At 52.3% G+C, this 21,615-nt stretch overlaps 1 protein-coding gene across 3 annotated transcripts in view; it reads left to right on the forward strand.

The window, feature by feature from the left end:
- The window catches only part of ASB2 (ankyrin repeat and SOCS box containing 2), a 55,839-nt gene that overhangs the window by 26,862 nt on the left and 7,362 nt on the right, over window positions 1–21,615 (forward strand). For 2 of the 3 annotated variants that reach the window (XM_032179884.2, XM_032179883.2), the window contains exons 3-7: window positions 5,897–6,001; window positions 8,282–8,448; window positions 9,265–9,420; window positions 11,521–11,766; window positions 15,242–15,413. In XM_032179884.2, the coding sequence (XP_032035775.1) occupies window positions 5,897–6,001; window positions 8,282–8,448; window positions 9,265–9,420; window positions 11,521–11,766; window positions 15,242–15,413 (846 nt within the window). Of the gene's footprint in view, window positions 1–5,896; window positions 6,002–7,111; window positions 7,340–8,281; window positions 8,449–9,264; window positions 9,421–11,520; window positions 11,767–15,241; window positions 15,414–21,615 lie in introns of those variants that run through there. The other variant, XM_032179886.2, reaches the window with a different exon arrangement.

A 21,615-nucleotide genomic window follows, 5' to 3' on the forward strand; every position in this document is an offset into this window, starting at 1 on the left:
TTCCTGCGGAAAAAGCTCTCCTGGAGAACTGAGACCATTTCCCCCAGGTCAAGCAGCCCTCATCTGAGGTCCAGCCCCACAAGCAATATAGCAGAGGAGGGTCAACCTGCATCTTCTTTCTCTAGGAGTGACCTGAAACCTCCTAGGTTCGGTTCTGCGCTTCTGGAAGGAGGCTGGGCTTGGGCCCTGCTGGGAAGAAAACGCCCTTAGATAGAATGTTTAATGCAATTCTCCTCCCCCCAAATGCAAACTGAGCACCTCCCATGTGCCTGCCACACATTAATTCACTTAATGTTTACAAAAGCCACCCAAAGTGGATGCTTCTGTGCCCATTTTACAGATGACAAGACATGCCCACAGCAGGGCCAGGCATGGAACCAAAGTCTGTCCTGCTCTGAAGTTCAGACATTTCACCAGGCTCTGCCGATGCTGTGAAGGCCTCTGTTTCCTTCCACTACCCCACCTTGAGGTGAGGTTTTGACCTCATTACGTCTGTCTCCCACTCACTGAGGCCCAGGGTCCCCAAATTCACACGGCACACACGCACTTGTGCCCTCACACCCAGACACGCATTACAGTGGGTGCAGGACCCAAGACAGTCCTTGTTCACTTTTATCTGTCCACATAAATCCAGAGCAAATTTAGCAATAGGATGTCACCCTTGTCCCCAGGCAATCCACATGGCAGCTTCTTCTCATCTTCAGGTCTGAGATTAAGCATCACCTCCTCAGCCAGTCCTGCCCTGACCACTCTCCCAGGCCAACTGGTTTTTCACCTCTTACTTGTTCTCATGGCTGTTCCCTTTGTGGCCTTGACCTTGACTTGCAATTCTTATTTATTTGTCTGCTTCTGCCATTAACCTATGCTTCCAGTGAAGCTCTGTGTCTGACCTGTGGCAGGCACCACATGGCTATCTGTGAATGAGTGAATGGGGGAATAAAGGAATAGATGAAAAGGCAGAAGAGTGGAAAGAGAAGTAGGTCTAGAGATTCAAATTCTTCCTCTACACTTACTGGCTGTGCAACCTTAGGTGGGTTGCTAACCCTATCTGAGCCCCAGTGGCCTCATCTTTACAACAGCAACAACGAAAACGTGCTGTGCTCCCCTTGCAGTATTCCTATGAAAAGCAAGTAAGATGAGGTGGGTGTTGGAGCCTTCCCACATCTTGCAACTCGTATTGACCTCCCTGGCCCTGCCTGAGTGCTCCAGCACCAACCTCATGACGGCCTCTGCTTCACAGACAAGCCTCTTGGGTCTTCCTGGGACACCTTCCTGAGAGTGTTCCCAACTAGACTGTGACCTCCTTGGGGACAGAGAGCTGAGCTGATATTGTTTATTTATTTATTTATTTTTTATCTCCAGTGCCCAGCTCAGAGCCTGGATCATTGTAGCTACCTAATAAATGTTTTTAAACAAATAAATACGTTTGAAACCAATAAAAAGCTCTAGCAATGTAATTGATCGTTATTATATTGTGACCCAAATGGAGTCCACTGAGTCTTCGGGATCTTAGAAATGAAAGATCAGTATCCCAAAGAAAACAGAATTCTGTTGAAAACCATTTCCCAATTTGCTTCTGTCCCACCTCAGTGTAAGGGACAGAATTTGATGAGGATCAAATGAGGATCATTTGCCAAGCTTTGGTCCCCTAAGGGACTCCAAAGAGACAGACCTAGCTTCCTGTTCCATGGAGAAGTGGGGTCCGTGAACCCATGAAGTGCAGAGCCCAAGGTTTCCATGAATGGACCAGCCAGAGTGAGTCCGGGAGGCTGGGTCTTCATAATCTTTAAACTGCATTTTATTTAAGATACATTTCCGAGAAGACAAAGGAGGAAAACATGAAGCAGGAACTGGCTGAGGCTGTTGTGTGCACAGCTTCAAACAAGTCAAATCAAGCGACCCACACTTACTGTGCACTTATGATATGCCAGGTTGTGAATCAGGGCTGGGCCCTGCTCTCCCTAAGATCACAGTCTAATGAGGGTGAAGGCCCAGAACTACCTGATGACACAGCAGGGAGAGCACAGCTTGCTCAGTTACAGAGGGACACTAGAAAAGGTCAATTCACTTAGTCAAGGAAGTAGGCTTTGCAGGATGAATAGGAGTTCATCAAGCAGACTAGAGGAAGCAAGCCTCTTTGAGCCTCAGTTCTCTCATTTGCAAAGGAAGCCAATTACATCTCCTTCACCAAGTGGAGTGGGGAATTAAATGAGATGCTTGGTGCAATGTGCCTGTTATAACAAGTGCTCAATGAGTCACAGCTATGGACGGGAAGGCAGAGTCACAGCAGCTTGGAATTCATGTTCTCCTTCACATGTGATTCTTCTCTGGTCACCCCAGAAAGGATGGACTGGCTGGTGGGTGAGGGAAAAACAGAAACCTCATGGGTGGGAGGCCGATTCCAGAGACTGTGCAGGAACCAGGGTGGGGGTTAGTTACATGCTATGAGCTCTTCTCTCTACCCGAGAGGGCAGGAGACAGGCTCTCCAGGAGTATGAGATCTTGGTCCACAAACACACAATACCAAGATTGCCATATGGGGTTTTAATCCTTCGAAGACTTTTGTTTGTTTTGTTTTATTTACTTAAATTTATCAAGAGCCTACTGTGAGCTGGGCATCATGTTCTTGATATCTGGGCTGATGTAGGTTGCCGTGAGGCTCTGGTGAGAGAACAGAGGGCCTGGCACAATGGCAGGCATGGGGTGGACTCTCATGGCACAGTGGCGGGCGTGGGGTGGACTTGTGGCATGGGGTAGGCGTGGGGTAGACTCATGGCACAGTGGCGGGTGTGGAGTGGACTCGTGGCATGGTGGTAGGCGTGGGGTGGAATCTCGATTTTGTTAGCTCCCTCCTCTATTAAGGTGCCTACTTGCCCCCTGCATTCAGCCAGGCCCAGCCCAATCACTGCCTCCCTGGGGCTGACCTGGGCTTCTTACTAACTCAGACAGAGCAGCTATCCATTGACTCACTGAGCGACTAGGAGCACTGTCCTCCCAGCCCATTCTCTGCCTTCACTGAGCCTGACCGTGCCTGAATTCATGACAAGCTGGACTCCAGGGTCAGGTGACGGTGACACACTCTCCACCCCAGAACCTGCCCAGTGACACACAAAAGACAGAGGCCCTACCTGGGGCTCTTCCAGGGCATGACCTACACCCACATCCTGTCGAGGCCAGGCTCTTCTCGCCTCTGATGACTCAGCCCAGGAGGTTTGCTCTGTTGGGAATTCCCCTGCTTGGGGCCCAAGGGGAAATGGGGCCTCCAGCCTTGATCGGCAATTGCACGAAACCCAGCCAGGGGCCCTGGCTCCCCAGCCAGCCCTGAGACTCACGACTCAGTAACTGTGAGCGGTCGCCTTGCCCAGTCGCCAGCCCCAAAGCCAGTGGACGCACCCTAATCTCAGTGCTCCCAGAATGAGCCCTTCTGCCCTGATCTCAGCCCGTCCTCTGTGACTCTGTGGCTGTGTGTGGCCTTGTCTCCCTCCCTGCTGGCTTCCAAACATCCTCAGGATCCACAAAAAGATATATCTTAATGAGCTGCTTCGCCACCCAGAGTGGCTCTGGAACCGAGCCAGAGCTACGAAATCTTTGTTGAATGGAACTCAGTCTGTCGGTTTCCTCATCTGCAAAATGGGAACAGCACACCCGCTGCTTCCATCAATGGCGGCAGGAGAATGGAAATGAGGAGAGGCTCGGCATGCCTTTGTGAACATTTGCCCTGCACAGTTGTTAGAAACTGTCATCATCACCATCTCCCTCTACCTCCATCAACCTTAACATCCCGGCCACCATTACTGCTGCTATTACTATGCAGAGATGGGTCCTCATTTAGGATGGTGCAGTGGGCTTTGTCCCAATGCTTTATCATCCTGCTAAAAACATTCTAACAATGGCAGGTAATTGGAGGCCACACATGCACTAAGCATGAGGGTGGCCGTGACCCGAGGATCCTGGGAGGTGGAAGCTCGGGGCCTCATCAAGACGACAGGGCTGGAGACAGCTGAGGTGAGCCTGGCCCCAGGCTGCCTCCACCTTCCCGGCTGTCTCTTCTTCTCAGGACCAGGCACTAATGCAGAGGACACTGAACCCAGCAGCTGTTAGGGCTGAAGAGGGGCCCTGGCTCTGGGATCTGTGGGACACTGTGTCTCCACAGCTACAGAAGCAGCGAGGACATCCCCAGTCTGGTCCTGGTCCCACTCCTCCATTTTGCAGATAAGGAAACTGAGGCACAGAGAGGGGATGGGGTTTGTTCAAAGTGGCAGGGACAGTCAGTGTGGAGGTCGGAGAGCTGGAGAAAGGATGAAAAGGCAGGAAGAGGCCAGGCCTTCAGAGGACAGGGTGGCATCAGGAGCTGGGCAGACAGTGGCGGTCTAAACCTCTGCTCCACTTGCTGTCCCGCTGCAGGTGACCCTGCACAGTTACATCCCCTGTCACAGCCTCCGTGTCCTCATCTGTAAAAGCCACTCCCATCTACGGTTGATGGATGTGGATAAATGAGGACACATCCGGGCGGTGTCCTGCCCACCCCAGTGAGGATCAGTAGAAGGCCAGGAGCAGGGGATGGGAGAAGGAAGGTGGGAGGGAGGGACAGCGGCGAGGATGAGGAAGGCAGCCAGGCCTGCAGCCAGCCCTGAGAGGGTGAAGCAGAGGAGTGAGCAGGTTCCCCTCCTCCTGCTACCCTTGCTCCTCTCTACCAGGCCCTGGCCTTGCCGGGGTGTACCCACAGAATCTGTAGGCTCTGGCCTGGCCAGAAAGAGTGTGGGTGCTTCTCAGGGTCATAATTACTCCCTGCCCCACAGGGTGTGAGTCACTGGTAGCAGAGTCCTCCCTAATCCCCCCCAGAAGAGTGTGGTGAAAGGCCAGGGCCACTGGGGTATCGAGAGCGCCAGGCCTGACCTACTGGGGGTGGTGTCAGTAGGGGCCACATACCCTATTCTCACGACAACCCCAGGCCAACTCAGATTTGTGGAGCGGCCATCCCACCTCCTTCCAGCTCTTCCATCCTCACAAGAGCCTGGTGGGGCGGGAAAACTGAGGCCTAGAGAGGCAAAATGATGATACAATGAATAGTTAGCACATGCGGAACACCCTCTGTGCCTCACACTCCACCAAGCTCCTCACACCATTCACTTACTCGGGCCTCCCCAGCCCTCGAACACAGGCTGTTTTCATGCCACCTTGCAGGAGGGAGGACTAAGGCACAGAAAAGGTCAACCAGTCTCACGTCACACAGCCAGGGAGTGCCAGAGCCCGGATGCGAACCTGTGTCTGTCTGACTGCAGCCCGGGTTCCGATGCCCTTCCTCATGCATCCTATAATAATGCTATAGAGGTTACTCTAGTGTCTGCTCCTACCCCGGGACAAGATCCCCTAATGAGGAGCTGGCAGGTGGGCATGGGGGGCACAGGTACAGCTTGGCTTCTCAGCTTTGCTCCCCTATCCTCTGCTTTCCCATGAATCTCACATCCAGCCCTGCAGGGATCTGCCTGGCCAGCGGTGAGCCTGAGCCCCTTTCATCCTGGGACCTGCCAACCTGCTGACCACAGCTCACATCCTCCTGCCTGAAGAATGTCACCTTGCTTCCTATCTGCCTCTCTCATGGTTGGCTGGGGAGGGGGACCGGGGGGTGGGGTGAGGTTAACCTCATTGTTGTCTTATATGGTCATTTAAATCTCCCAGGGCTTCCTCCAAGGGCCAAAAATAATCCGGAGACACAGCAGCTGTGTCCAGCACACAGAGAGGACCCGGCCATCTGCTTTGGTTCAGAGCCCTGTGTCTGTCTGTCAGTCAGTCTCTCCCTGGCTCTCCCTCCAACCTCGTTCCTGCCTGAAGCCATGACCCGCTTCTCCTATGCAGAGTACTTTTCCCTCTTTCACTCCTGCTCTGCACCCTCCAGGTCCACTGCACCTCCTGAGAGCTCGCCGGCCCGGGCCCCAGTGGGCTTGTTCCAAGGGGTCATGCAGAAATACAGCAGCAGCTTGTTCAAGACCTCCCAGCTGGCGTAAGTGACTCCTGTCTGGCCCCAGGACCATCCAAGTTCACTCCCCTAACTGGGATGGCAGGGAGGGTGGGAAGCAGGCCCACAGCCCCCAGGAGGGCAGAGGGCACTACGGAGGCACCTGCCAGGCGAGCTCCTTCTAGGGGTGTCCCCCTGCAGCCCCACTGCTCCTGCTGAGCTGGGCTTGGTGGCCACAGACTTCAGTCCTCAAGGAACTGCCAGCCAGGCATGCTGGTGATCCCCCCTCAGATGCCTCCAGCATGGGACCCAAGTGCTGGAGGAGCACCATGGGGCTCTGAAACTGGAGACCCAGCACGAGGGAAATTGGGGAGCTGGCCTTAGAACCCCAGAGGCCCAGGAGAGCTTGGAGTTGAACTTGATGAGTTGGCTGCACCCTTCTGTTTGTCTCAGTCTCACTTTCTCCCATGCCATCACTCTGGGTACATCCAAAATGCCCACATCCACAGCCTTTGTTTTGTTTTGTTGCCTTTATTTGTGAAGTGCCAGGTGCTAAAATCCAGAAGTAATCTAAGCTGCAGGGGTTCTGTTTGCCTGGCACCAGGGGGCAGGGCTAATGGGGTCCTTAGAAAATAATTCTGCCTCCCTCCCCTCTCTGCACCCCTGGAATAGTGACCCCGGAAGCAGCCAAAAGCAAAAGAGGGACCTATCACTGGAACTGCATTTCCTCACTCAGTTACGTTGTAGAGAAGGGAGGAGGCAATTGGCCAATATTTTCTTTCTCCTTCCCAGCCTTTTTCAAATCCTGCCGCCCTCCACTTCCTTGGTGTGGTGGGTGTGTGGAGTGGTTGACAATCTGGAAAAGGGAGACCCAGTGCTGGTCTCAGCTACTGCCACCTCCTGCATGATTGCCTGAGAGTCGCTGTCCCCTCTGCGTCTCCCTTCTCTGCGGGACACGGCTGGAGAGGGCAACGTGACCTCTAGGGTCCCGTCCAGCTTACTACTCTGATGGCCTGACACCCCCAGTACCCTCCCCCCACCCAAAGGGCGGGGACTTTGTCTGAAGTCACGGCGAAGCTGTGAATGTGTGGGCTGAGAGCTCCAGGGTCCTTGCATCACAGCTGGAGAGACCCAAGCTGGGCGGCAGGTCCTGAAAGTGTTCTCATGACACTGCACCGCGCCCTGCTCGCCAAGGCCACAAGAAAAGCCAGCCCTCCTCCCTTCCACTTCAGCTGGGGTCCCTTTGGAGACACTCCAGGAAAAGGGGGGCACATACCCCCACTGGGCTTTTCCTGATGCTGGCAGGGGCTGCTCTGGCTGCTCCTAAGTGGAACTCGTCAAGGTGGCAGTGACGGTGCTAATGGGGACTTCAGGACTTATCTGGTCAGTTTCCCACTGTCCTTGCTGGGTCTGTTGCTTCACCGGCATCTGTGCTCTGATGCTATTAATAACCAGAGAGCCTGAGAGTCAGGAGGAAGTGCTGCTCGCGCTGGAGGAAGTGGCTGGGAGAGTGCAGGGGCTGGTGGCAGAGACCCTCCAGAGCCCATCCTAGCCCAACATGGCGTGGGTGTCCTGGGAATGAGGCCTGCTTCCAGCCTCACCTTCTCCATCTGGGAAATGGGACTATTGATGCAGAACCCTCCCCAAAAGTGGATCTGACAGCCATAGCCATCGTGGTTCTCAGGGACTCTCCAAGGATGGGGTAGGGAGCTCAGTGAATGAATGAAGAAAGGAAGGAAGCAATGAATGAACAAAGGGACTTTTAACAAGCCAAGCAAGGAAAAGCTTCACTTTAGCCCTCAAATCTTTTTGACATTCAGAAGTTTCAAATTGTGAAGGCTTCGAATTTATTAATCCTTGCAGTACATATTTTGTTCTGCAGCTGGATGTATTGGGAATAGGAATAAGCAATGGGGCAAGGAGAGGAGTTGGAAGACCCCAGAAAGATGCTCAGGGTTAAGAGGGGCCCCCGAGGTGGGCGTGCCTGGTAAACGCTAGAGTGCTATACTCAGGGAAAGCATTTAATTATCACAAGTGCCTCACATGTGGGTGGTTAGCCACCCCCTAGGAGGCTGGCATTGTGTGCCTGAATCCTTTTGGTAGAATTGGTCTTGGTATAACATTCACGGCAGCCATGGAAAGCCACAGGGATGGAGGGGTCCCCAATACTCTTGCAGCCACTGGGCTGCAGGGGGCTGAGTGCTCATCCTAGAACCAGCGGGGACGAGAATGGAGGGACCCCACTGCCAGCACTCCCTGGGAGAGAGGCCCCCTGGCCTGGCCTTGGTCTGACCTTGAGGACTGACCCACTCCTTGCTCTCACAGGCCTGTGGACCCCTTGATAAAGGCCATCAAGGATGGTGATGAAGAGGCCTTGAAGACCATGATCAAGGAAGGGAAGAATCTCGCAGAGCCCAACAAGGAGGGCTGGCTGCCGCTGCACGAGGCCGCATACTATGGCCAGCTGGGCTGCCTGAAGGTCCTGCAGCGAGGTGAGGGTCGGCTCTGACAGTGGCAAGAGGTGGGAAAGGGACTGGGGGAAGGGCTGCCGCTCCTGGGGCTTCATGTGCTTTGCCCACAACCATCTTGGTGAGAAGGGCAGGCAAGGCTGTCACCTTCATTTGTTGGTTAGTCACGGAGTTAGGAGAGGGGAAATGAGTTGTCCCCACCCCCCGACAGACACCCCCTGCTGCCACCTCTCCAGGCCTCCGAGGACAGGAAAGCCTAATTCCTAGAAAAGGAATGAGGGAGGGCTGACTTTTAGAAGAGCCGCTGCCAACTTGTTCCAGAATGTCCCAGGGGCTGATTTGGTGTGAAAAATACTGCAGCTGTGCCTGTGCCCGGCCAAGGCTGTCCCCCACCTGCTGTGGGGCTGCGGGACATCCATGCCTCCTCTCTGGGCCCTGTCTTCCTACTGAGCCAGGTTCAGAAGGGCAACTCCTGCAGGCAGGTGTCACCTCTGCCCTGAAGCAGCACAGACCCCACACAGTCCCCCACACTCCAAGAAACCACGGCACATAACAGTGGGTTTCCAGCAATGGCTGGTGTGATTTCCACGGAAGGACAAGAGTATTTGAAGAGGGAGGGGCTCCGTTAGGGAAGGCTTCTCAGAGGATGTGGCATCTGAGCTTGGATTTGTACGACTAGGAAGCTAAAATGGCCTTGTGAAAGGGCCAGATGAATGCAGCCTGTAGTTGGTAAATTTCAGAGGATGTCATACCTTGTTCTGGGAGGCAATCGGGAAAGCCTCTGTGTCGTGGGGCCGAGTATCTTCCTCCTACATGAATTTCCCGGTGGGCCCTCCCCAGCGTACCCAGGGACCATCGACCAGCGCACCCTGCAGGAGGAAACAGCCGTTTACTTGGCAACGTGCAGGGGCCACCTGGACTGTCTCCTGTCACTGCTCCAAGCAGGGGCGGAGCCGGACATCTCCAACAAATCCCGAGAGACACCGCTCTACAAAGGTGAGGTCCCCGCCCCGGAGTAAGCGTTCCTGAGGAAGAATCCAGAAGCTGGGTGGGCAACAGGGAATGTTGCTCCCATAAGTGCATAACCCCAACGTGGCCCTGCTCAAATGCACAATTTATGTAACTGAATCATTCATTCCTGAATGTATTTTACCAACATTTTCCAACTGCCTCCCATGGGCCAGGACGCTGAGGGACACTGAGGGCTTGCAGCTGAAAAGCTATAGTCCAACCTGTGCACCCTCCCAGCCCTGTAGGCACCCACACACAGCAGTAAAGAGCTTGGCAGGGGGCATTGTGGGAGCATGGGGGAGGGGCACCCAGAGGAGGGGCGCCTGAGCTGAACCGCAAAGGAGGAATCACCTGCTGGCCAAGCAGTGGGAACCGCACAGGCAAAGGCATGAAGGTATGCGACAGCATGTACCTCTGGGACATTTGTTTAAGAGAAACAAGGCCTCCTGGCTTACTCAGTACATCATCCACGGACATTTGTTGGCTGCCCTAGCAGCACCCAGAGTCAAAATCTAAATAATCACAATAGCTAGCATCGATTGAGTGTTGAGTATGTGCCAGGCACTGTTCTCTTATGGACCCCTCATGTCCATGTACACATGAGGTAGGCACTGCTGGTATCCCCTTTCACAGATGAGGACCTAAGGCACCAAGACATTAAATGGTTGCCCAGGATCACACAGCTAGCAAGGGGTACCCCAGTGGTTTAAACTCAGGGAGGTGGATGTCACACTGCACTCAAACACTACATTCCAAAGCATCCTGTCTGTGCCTACGTGCTGAAGCAATCATCTGGGGTCTTGCAAAAATGATCAGGCCTTTGTGCTTGGAAAAATTACAGATATCCCTGATTTCCCACGTGTCGGCTATCCAGTGCTTGGAACAGCTTGGGTAGCAGGAACTGAGTAGTAGGTCACTGGATCCACTGCAGACCCACCGTGGAAGTGTCTTCCCTGGAATCCGTGCCTGCCAGGGCACCATGGCTATCACCTGGAACCTCAACTGTCCAAAGGGAGTCCTTAGGAAGCTGGGCAGCCCACAGCCAGAGCTTGGCCCTGGTCTTGCAAGCACACCTACTATGTGCCAAGCACCATGCTCATGCCTTACACACTGTCTCACTCCCATAGCATCCGCTCAAGAAGGTTTTATTCTCTCCATTTTACAGGTGAGAAAATCAAGGCTTAGAGAGGTAGAAGGCTTGGCCTATGGTCCTGTTTGAAACAGTACACAGGCAGCCCTCCTCCCCCTGCTGCCAGTCTCCCTGACCCATTCCTCACTCCTCCTCCCACTGACATGGAAACAGAGAAGCTTCCAGGGCTGGTTAATTTGGACAAGTGCCCAGGTGTCTCCAATACCACCTGCAGCTCCTGGTGAGAACTCTGGGGCCAGAGCCAAGGGCACATTTAGGGTCTAGAGAGAGATGAGGCTTATAAAGGAGGTTAGAGCAGGTCAAGAAAGACTTGCAGAGCTGTACTCACAACGTGCATTTTACCCTGAACTAAATTACAGCCTTTGCTGGAGCAGGGGGAAGTTCAGCAGGATTATGACACCGTCCACTCCTCATCTAGAAAGATTCTCCCAGCCTTGGTAATGTGGAGGACTGAAGCAGGTACCATTGGAAGGGGAAATGATAGGGACATCCTGGGACATCCCGGAGGACAGAGACCTTCAGCCTGACTACCTGGGTTTGAATTCCAGTTCCGCCACTTAGTATCTGTGTGACTTTGGGCAAGTCACTTACCCTCTCTGTGCTTCACCTTATCTGTGAAAGGGGATAACATCACTGCATCCTTTAAGGGGATTTGGAAGGATTAAATTAGTTAATCCTGTAAAATGTGCTTAGAACAGAGAGCCTGGCATAGAACCAGTACTATACATATGAATCAGCAGGCATTCTTGCTAATGTTAGTATCAGTATTGCTTTTAGTCATCTATCCCAGGTTCAATGCAGGGATTGGAACTTAATACACATGCAGTGGAAAGCTGAATGAGTGGATGAGTGAATGGACAGGCGAATGAATGCAGTCTCTGCTGGCCAGTTCCCGCCAGGCCCTGCTGACCATCCCTGCTTCCCCCTGAGCACAGCCTGCGAGCGCAAGAACGCAGAGGCAGTGAAGATTCTGGTGCAGCACAACGCAGACACCAACCACCGCTGCAACCGCGGCTGGACCGCTCTGCACGAGTCTGTGTCTCGCAATGACCTGGAGGTCATGCAGATCCTGGTGAGCGGAGGAGCCAAGGTGGAATCCAAGAATGCCTACGGCATCACCCCCTTGTTCGTGGCCGCCCAGAGTGGACAGTTGGAGGCCTTGAGGTTCTTAGCCAAGTACGGTGAGTGGCTAAGGGTCCCTAGGTCATGGAGTCCCCAAAGGGCACACGGGAAGGATGTCAGAGGTCAGCTCTAAGGGAAGGCAAGTTAGGGGTCATCTTGTGGGCACACTGATGGAGTGAGATTTTCCTCCTAGAGTGCTGTGTTGAGAAAGATGCTGAGGCTGTGTCCAGGCTCAGTGGAAAGAGCGTCGGGATCCACTAGCGACATCTGCCATTAGCACAAATGTGGGGGGTGTGGCCCACGAACCACCTATTTGCCATTTATAATCTAGTCCAACATTTTCATTTTACAAACGAGCAGTCTGAGGCACAGAGAGAGGAAGTGACTTATCTATAGTCCTGTAGCAAATTAGTTGTAGAACTAGCTAGACTCTTGGTCTCCTGATACCCCAACCGCTTCTCTTTCCACCACATCACACTTCAGGGCCAGAAGGAACCTCAAGCAACATTTAGATCACCTCCCCCTTTTATGGGTGATGAACTCAAGGACCAGGATGGGAAAGTGATGTGTCCAAGGTCACACAGCAAATCAGTGGCAGAGCTGGGACTTGAACTCAGGTCTTTGCCCTCTTTGCCCGTGAAATATCTTAATGGGAGCAAATAACACAATACGGCCTGCATTATGATGGCCCAGTAGCAGAAGACCCCGAGACATGGCAGACTTGCTTTTGGTTTCAGAACATTATATCCTGATCTTCCCCAAGAACGCCTTTGATTTCTTTTCTCTCTCCACGGGAAGTAACCCTCTCTCTCTAGCAACAGAGAAGCCAGAGGTAATCCAGACGCTGAGGCTGAACTGTAGTAATCTGTTGAGGACTTGCTAAATGTGAACACAGATTGGGGCAATGGAGCTTTCCCCATAGCCTCATGTGGTAGGTAGTATGCTCGTCCCATTTTATAGATGAAGAGACTGAGGTTCAGAGAGGTTAACTAATTGGTCACAGTTCAAGCCTGGATGCTGACCCACTCACTGCCATCTGACTCCAAACTGCACATGCTTTGTGCTCTGCCAGCCACCCTACCCTGTGAGAGTCGGCAGCATGGGACTCTGCCCAGGTAAGCATCCATGCCTGAGCAGTCGGGAACATAGGCGCAGGCCCTTCCCTGCAGCCAGGAACAAATCTGGACTGCCCAGCGTAAGAACAAAGGAGCACAGGCAGGGTCCTGGGAGCCCAGGCCGGGGGTCCTGGTGAAGGACAGCATGCTCAGCGGGCAAGGGTGACCTCGCTAACTCCAAACATCTGTCCAGGTCTCCCACCGACACTCTGAGTCAGGGTGTGTTCACTTTGTGGGCTGAGTCCATTTTCCAACCCAAATATTTTTCCTGTGTGAGCAAGCGGCTTTGCTGGTGGGGTCCAGCTCTCCAGGGCACCTGCCTCTGAGAGCGCGACAGAGGGTTAGGGCGGCTCACTGGCTCTCCCTCAGGCCAGAGGCAGAACGAAGCCCTCTGCCCAGCTCCTTCCATCCTGAGCAACTGGCATTTGCTGAGCAGCTTCCCTGTGGCAGGCACTGCGCTGAGAGATGTGCTTACATTATTTTGTTTACTCCCTGCAGTAACCCCGAGGGGTAGGTACTATTATCCCTGGTCAACAGATGAGAAAACTGAGGCTCCTAAAGGCTTTCTGAGACTGCAGAGCTTGTGAGCCATGAAACAGATGCCTCAACTGATTCTCATCTGTTGCCAAAGCCTGTGCTCTTTCCACTAGATAAGAAACTGGTCACATCATCATCAAAAATAAGAAATTACCAGAAATCCTGAGATCAGCAATATGCTTAGAGAGATGACCTGTGGTTAGCAGATGCTTTTGATTTTAGCCCCACTGACATCTTCCAGCATCTTAGTTCTATGTCCTTCTAGAACAAGGAAGGACTGCTGAACTCTCTTTCTGCAGAGAAAGCTGTGTGCACATCAGTTCTCTCCCGCACCCCCCAACCAGGAGATGAAGCAGGTGTAGACGATTGAGCCGAAGGCAGATTGTCACCAGGCCTGATTCCTCCTCCTAGCAGCATGGATTAATGTTTTATGGGTTTTGTTTGTTTTGTTTTTGTTTTGGGGACAGGGTCTCACTTTGTTGCCCAGGCTAGAGTGCAGTGGTGTGATTCCGGCTCACTGCAGCCTAGGTCAACCTCCTGGGCTCAAGTAATCCTCGCACCTCAGCCTTCCAAGTAGCTGGAACTACAGGCATGCGCCACCATGCCCGGCCAGGGGCTACTCAGTAGGCGTAGAGAACAGAGTCTCATTAGGTTACCCAGGCTAGTCTTGAACTCCTGAGCTCAAGTGATCTGCCCCCCTTGGCCTTCCAAAGTGCTGGGATTACAAGTATGAGCCATGCACCTGGCCTAGTATTTTCTTGGGAGGAGACGGAAAGTAATTCTCTTATTCCTTGAAGTGAAAGGCAGAGAATTAGCAATTAGCAAGCATGCAGGGAATACCAAGCACAAGGAGCACTAATGATAAGAGCTAGAAGTTATTGATAGCAATAACGATCAATATTAATAGCGTGGCAACATTAGCAATAATAATAGCAATATTAATAGCAAATTGCAATTAATAACATTATTGGGGTTTTCCTTTATTAGAGGCTCTGTGCTCTCCTAGACCTGTGAGGCCTCTCTCAGGGCAGAGCCCAGACCCTCTTACATGGAGTGAGGGTTAAGAGCATGGCCTCTACCATCAGAACATCCACCATCGCCTCTGCCATCAGACCATCTGGGTTCAAGTTTGGCTCCATCTTTATGAGCTGGGTGGTCTGAGGCAAGTGATCTAGGTGTTCTGTGCTTCACTGCCCCCATCTGTAATCTGGAGATAAGAGCAGTACTGACCTCACAGGATGACCACCCACTGTGAATTCAGATATAGCCTGTGGAAAGCACGATGCTCAGCATGTAGTAGGTGCTCAGGAAACGCCAGCATCATCGTGGCTGCTTGTATCCTCTCAGAGGCCTCTGTTTGGGCTGGCAGGCCCCTGGGTCTTTTTTTTTTTTTTTTTTTTTTTTCCAGACAGAGTTTCACTCTTGTTGCCCAGGCTGGAGTGCAATGGCACAGTCTCAGCTCACTGCAACCTCTGCCTCGCGGGTTTAAGCGATTCTCCTGCCTCAGCCTCCCGAGTAGCTGGGATTACAGGCCCCCACCACCATGCCCAGCTAAGTTTTGTATTTTTAGTAAAGACAGGGTTTCCCCATGTTGGCCAGGCTGGTCTCGAACTCCTGACCTCAGGTGATCCGCCTGCCTTGGCCTCCCAAAGTGCTGGGATTATAGGCGTGAGCCACCGCACCTGGCCAGGCCCCTGGGTCTTGATGTTGTTGAAAGAAGCTGGGGGTGGCCCCAGGTAGACTCCTTCTTCCTAAGGGTCCTTGTTAAAGGTTCCGTGCACTACCATGGTTAGCACAGCAGGCCCACCACGCGGTGGCGTTACATTGAGGACAGCAACTTCTCGGTCACTTGGCCACTTGCTGATCTCTTCTCCCTCCCCAGGTGCTGACATCAACACACAGGCCAGCGACAGCGCATCTGCCCTCTACGAGGCCTGCAAGAACGAGCATGAGGAGGTGGTGGAGTTTCTGCTGTCACAGGGTGCCGACGCCAACAAGACCAACAAGGACGGCTTGCTCCCACTGCACATCGCCTCCAAGAAGGGCAACTACAGGTCAGTCCAGGCTCTGCCAGCACCCAGGCAGCTCTCCCGAGGCCCACACTGGGAGTAGGGGATTGGAGGGGTGGGCCTGCCCTGAATGTCCCACCCACAGGATTAGGGAGGCCCAGGAGAGGTCAGAATGGACATCACCTTTCCCATGGAAAGGAGGGAAACCCCTTAGCAGTTAGCAAGCATGGAGTGAATGCCTATAACAACAGCAACTGCAATAATAACAGCAAACCCTTACGCGGCACTTACCAGTACTTCGCATCAGAAACTTAATCTGCTTAACAGTTTATTGAGATGGATATTATTATCTCTGCTGTTTAGATGAGGAAGCTAAGACACAGGAGGTTGAGTGACTTGCCCAAGGTCACACAGCTAATAGGCGGCAGGTACTCACCTGCTCCAAAGGTCACATCTACAGGAATTCTATCCGGGGGGCAGATATGAGTCTGAACTAATGAATATTTCTGGGAGTACAGGAATGCAAGGATAACCTCCCGGGCAATTAGCAAGCATGCAAGGAAAACCTACAATAACACAAACAGCACCAATGATAAGAACTAGCAGTTATTGAGCAATTACTATGTGCTAGATACTCTAAGCGAGAAGAGAGAGGCTTAAGTTCCCGAGGAGCAATCTGGAGGAAGGGAAGAGGCACAGACATGTGAATTCATGACATCATGAAAGAGCATGCGGAAGAGCTGCATGGCTCCTGTGGAGAGAGACGAGCCAGGGCTAGATGCAGAGGTGTGCTAGAGCCAGCTCGTGCCAGTTCGCATGAACCGACTGCACACCTCTTCCCAACTCCGTGTTTGCTGACCTCACATTGATAGCTTAAAATTGGCAATGGGGGAATATTTACAGCATGGAAATAGGCAAATGCTACAAACCAGAGTCCTTTCCCCCTTCTCTGCCCCTGCTTGAGCCAGTTTTTGTTTTGTTTTGTTTTGTTTTGTTTTTCCCGAGACGGAGTCTCGCTCTGTCGCCCAGGCTGGAGTGCAGTGGCGCAATCTCAGCTCACTGCAAGCTCCGCCTCCCGGGTTCACGCCATTCTCCTGCCTCAGCCTCTCCGAGTAGCTGGGACTACAGGCGCCCGCCATCATGCCCGGCTAATTTTTTGTATTTTTAGTAGAGACGGGATTTCACCGTGGTCTCGATATCATGACCTTGTGATCCGCCCGCCTCGGCCTCCCAAAGTGCTGGGATTACAAGCGTGAGCCACCGCGCCCGGCCTTGAGCCAGTTTTTAAACATTCCCAGCAGCACTGCTACATGGGGAAGCCTGGGCCACAGAGGTGGAGCTCCAGCTGCCCTTGAAGGATGGACAGGGCTTGGTCATTTCCAGAGTGTGACTCATCTGCCTCCCATGTGGGCCTCACACTGTGCTGTGGGTATGCGGGTCAACCCGGATTTTCATTTCACAGGACAGGAAACGAAGACTCTGGTAGTCAGGAGACTTGCCCCTTGAAAGCCCCGTCCCCAGGGCTAGGACTTAAACCCCAGCACCTGACCCTTTTTGCTGGACAAGTGCTTCCCAAATTTTGTCCATTCACAGATTTTCTTCCTGATTTTAAATATCTATACTCTCATTGTTTAGTATTTTTTCCTTTAAATAATGTTTTTACTTACAATGAATTTATTTTGAAGAGGAAACATTTATCACACTAGTATGTTATCCATTTACCATCAATTTTAAAAACATTTCACTTAAAATCCCATCTCATGTACCCCGATGACACTTGGGCAAACACACCCCAGTCTTCCAGACAGGCAGGAGAGCGAGAAGCACAGACTGTGTGTTGGGGCATGTTTGTTGTCTTCACTAAGGCAGAGGGAAATGGGGTCAAAGTGACATTCCAAAGACTGAAATGAAGACTCACCTTCAGAGCCGACCGTTAAAGCTGCAGCCCCTTCTGTGCAGGTTGCCTGCACCAAGACCAACCAAAGATGCCCTCCCCACCCCCCACACCCCCCAGTACATACACAGAGGAGATTCGGCCTTTTCTGGACAGCACAGCTGTCCACGAGGCTGACAGATCTGGGTGTGAATCCCTGCTGAGGCCATTGGGAAAGTTGCTTAACCTTGCTGAGCCTCATTTTCCTCATTTATAAAACTGGAAATGGTTACACCCACCTCATGGGGTTGTCGGAGGACCAGTAAAATGGATATGCGCGGATATAGAATGGAAAAAAGCACCTAGCAGAGCGCCTGCACCCAGTGTGTGCTCAGGCGTCCTACGGTCACCCACTCTTACTGAGGGAGAGTGCGTTCCATGATTGAGAGGTTCAGACAGCAGCTCAAGCTGGGCAGTGGGCATGGACAAGATGGCTCCTTTCTCTTCAGTTCCACAAATCATCGGGCATCAGTCAGAGTTGGGCAAACACAGTTTACTTTGAGCCTGACCCCAAAGAGATCCAGAGGGAACACACAGGAAATGGGTGCACTTTGGAAATCTCCTGGCCCACTGCCCCCCAATTCTAGCCTGCATATCCATGTCCCTCTGGGTTATTTTTAAAATGCCATATCAGATCCAGTGAACCAGAATCTCCAGGAGAGAAGGAGCCCCACTGTCTCTTTGAAAAGCTCCCTGAGCAAATCAGATACAGCCTGTCCATAGCTGCAGGGACCATTGATCTAATTCAGGCCCTGGTTTTAGAGAGAAGGAAGCCAAGGTCAGATATGGAAGTGATTTTCGAGATAGCAGCAGGGCTGGGACCTTCATCTGGGCTGCCTTCAAGTGAACCCAGAGGTGTTGGCAGTCTGGCCTCAGCTGGAGGAGAAACTGAAGGGGCACTAGGTGGCCTTGGGGATGATCAGAGAACAAGGCGCGTCCTGCCTGGAACACTGTATATGTGGCTGATGTTCCCCTAAACTCACCTACCTTGGATTCATGTGGATTCCCAGGGCAAATTCCCTGGTTAGTCAACCTCCATTCCCGGGCCCCATTTCCCTCTGTCCCCCAAGGCTCAGAGGGCCTGGGCCACTTTTCAGGGCTACCCAACAAAGGGTTAAAGCCTGGTTCCCAGCAGCTTCTGCCACCAGGCAGGGCCCATGGCCAGCAAGCCCCGAGCTCATCACTCCCTCCCTGGGCATACAGCATTAAAGGCCCTCTGCTCGGGGATTTGATGTGACATTCCATAGGCATTCCGCATTCTGCCACCTGCCAACACACCCTGGCCATCCGTCCCAGGCATGGAAGGCAGCACCAGGGGCCGAGGGCTGTTTGCCAGATGCTGTCTTCTCGTCAGCACACTTAACTGCAGGGGGTGACATGCGAGTGTGCTGAGAAAGGAGCCCTAAAGTCCCGATGTCGCAGTCACCTCCAAGACACACAGTTTCCGGTTGTTCATTTCCAGTTTAGCAAAGCCACCGCATGAAATCAAAGATCAACACCAAAGAGAGACATATTAAGAAACTGTGTGAGTTAGCCCAGAGCAGATGCCCCAAGAATAGCACCCAAAACAGTAGTGTCCAACCTTGGCTGCACCAGAAACCCTGATGCCTGGGCCCCACCTGACGAGATGGCACTGCCGCTGGTCTGGGCTGTGGCTGAGGCTTCAAGGTGTCTAAGAGCTGCCCAGGAGATTTTACTGTGCAGCCTGGGTAGAGAATCAGGATCTTCGAGCCTTTTCTGCGGCCAACAGAAAACACAGACTTGGGTTCTGGGCCTTACTTCTGACTCCCTGGTTTTTAAATATTCCTTCTCTTTTAGTTCCAACATATAATATTTTTGCTGTATTTTATCAATCTTTGCAAGCCACTTGAAATTCTTCCTGGAATACGGCAAAATAGAGAACACTTAATACATTAAATTAAAAAGCAGTTTATCAAGCACATTGACAAGCAAGTTAATATCCCCATTAGTTAAAAGAGAAACTGAGGCTCAGAGCTCAAGACTTCATAGAAAACAAGTCAGGGTGGCACAGTGAAGCTCAGAAGTGTTGGCAATGGAGCCATCTGTGGGCAAATGGTTCCCATGTCAATCCTCCAGTCAATGTTTTTGTTGTTGTTGTTGTTTGTTTGTTTTTGAGACCGAGTCTCTGTCACCCAGGCTGGAGTGCAGTGGCACCATCTTGGCTCACTGCAACCTCTGCCTCCTGGGTTCAAGTGATTCTCCCTCAGCCTCCCAAGTAGTTGGGATTACAGGTGTCCACCACCATGCCTGGCTAATTTTTGTATTTTAGTAGAGATGGGGTTTCATCATGCTGCCCAGGCTGGTCTCGAACTCCTGAGCTCAAGTGATCCACATGCCTCAGCCTCCCAAAGTGCTAGGATTACAGGTGTGAGCTACTGCGCCTGGCCCTCCATCCAAATTTACACTGAACACTGACAAAGGTCAAACCACAGTGATGTGGTGATCCAGAATGCCTCTGTGTTTAGGGTAGCAGGGGCAGTAGGCTGCAGTCATTGTGGTGGTCAAGACACCAAGGGCACTGTTTATTCACTGCCAACTACAAGCCAATCAGATTCATGCGTAAGATCTCATTTTATACTCAGAAGGAGCCTTGGTGAAAGATTATTACATTGTGCTTTGTAACTTGGACCTGGGATTGTAAGCAGTCCTACTTTGCTGGATTGTTTATGAGTAAATGAGTAAATGAGATTAAGTTCTTAGCTCTGAGGGTCATGCTAGGATTAAATTAAGTAAACAAATGTGAGGACCATTTTAAATGGTACCTGGCACACAGTAAGTGCTCAGCAATATTAGCACAATTATGACTTAGGAAGGTAAGGGGTAAAGTGCTCACAGCAACCCACTGGAGCTCAATAAAGGGTAGCTATAGCTGCTATCATCATCGTCATCATCATCACTATTATTACAATTAATTACCCCTCTGCTTTAGATGTAGTTCAGAGAGGTTAAGTGACATGCCTGCGCTGGCCCAGTGCTAAAAGGCAGAGCTGGTGTGTAACCCATGTACCCCTGACTCTGAGCCTCCCAGTTTCCCCACTGCCCATGCTGGGCCCCTCTATAGCTAAGGACAGCTTGTGTTGGCTCATAGCTCTCTGCCCATTCCCTTGCTATTGGGGTAGATTCAGGACGGACATCAGAGCCAGGGCCAGGTGGTATGACCAAGCTGCTGCTTTGAGGAAACTAGAATCCTGGAGTGGGAGCCCGGGCCTAGGGCAAGAATGACAGGCTTCAGATACCGGTGGGTCCTAGGAACAAGACAGGAGCCCAGTGATTCGGAATGACGTCCAAGGTCAGAGACAGCTCAGCACCTGTGACACTGCTGCACTGGGTCTTCCTGGAATGACCCTGAGCTGGATCTGCTCTGGTCTCAGGGCCTAGACAGGCAAAACTAAGCTGGTAGTTGTGGCCTCTGCATTGGGGAGGGGACAAGGAAGGGGTAGGGAGCCATCCTTCCAGACACCTATGGCTCTATCAGGCAATAGTCACCTTTGCTTCTCTTCCTAAGGTGCCACTTGAGCAACTGTACTCTGAGATCCCAAAACGTGCCTGTGGGAGAAGTGGGAAGAGTCAGACTGTTTGGAGGAGTCACCCCCCTGTCCTCCTGTCCTCTGCCCCACAAAATGGGCTGGGAAGAGGAGTGATGATGTGCAGAGTAGGGCTACCAACATGGCCGCTCCCATAGTTGGGAGGAGAGGGGCATCATAGAAGGCCTGGCCCTGGGCATCCAGAGACCTGTATTTTGCTCTTGTGCACCACCCACCTTCTGTCCAACCTCACTCTGTTCCCCACCCCAAGCCTGGGCTTCAGTTTTACTTTCTGTAAAATGGGAGAGCTGGACACACTGATCTCCAGAGCCTGTCTGGCATTACACATTCACTTTCTGATCGGCAGAGTCCTGTCACAAAAGACGATTCACCACATTATTGAGACAATGCTCAAGTTCCCACATTTCTGCCACTTCCCCTTGGTTCGTGGAGAACTGCAGGAGACCAGCTGTGACCTGCCAGAGATATCAGCCCCATCTGGCCAGCAGCCCCAGGGCAGCCCCTCTCGCTGTTCTTTCCCGTGCTTGGGCACGTTACAGCTGTTAGCAGAGCATTTGTTGGCCGTGGCCGCCATCCAGGGTGAGGCCCAGGCCTGCCTTTGACCAGCACCTCTGCAGAGCAAAGTCAGGCCTCCTGTGCCTACACAAATAGAAATTAGGAGGCAATTAGCCCCCCTGGGTGTGTGAATTTCCTTTTGCGGTCTTAGAGTCAGATTTTAGCCAAACACAGCACCACTAACAATAGTAAT

Source organism: Hylobates moloch, unplaced genomic scaffold (genome assembly GCF_009828535.3).
Source record: "Hylobates moloch isolate HMO894 unplaced genomic scaffold, HMol_V3 SCAFFOLD_16, whole genome shotgun sequence".
NCBI classification, from domain to species: domain Eukaryota; kingdom Metazoa; phylum Chordata; class Mammalia; order Primates; family Hylobatidae; genus Hylobates; species Hylobates moloch.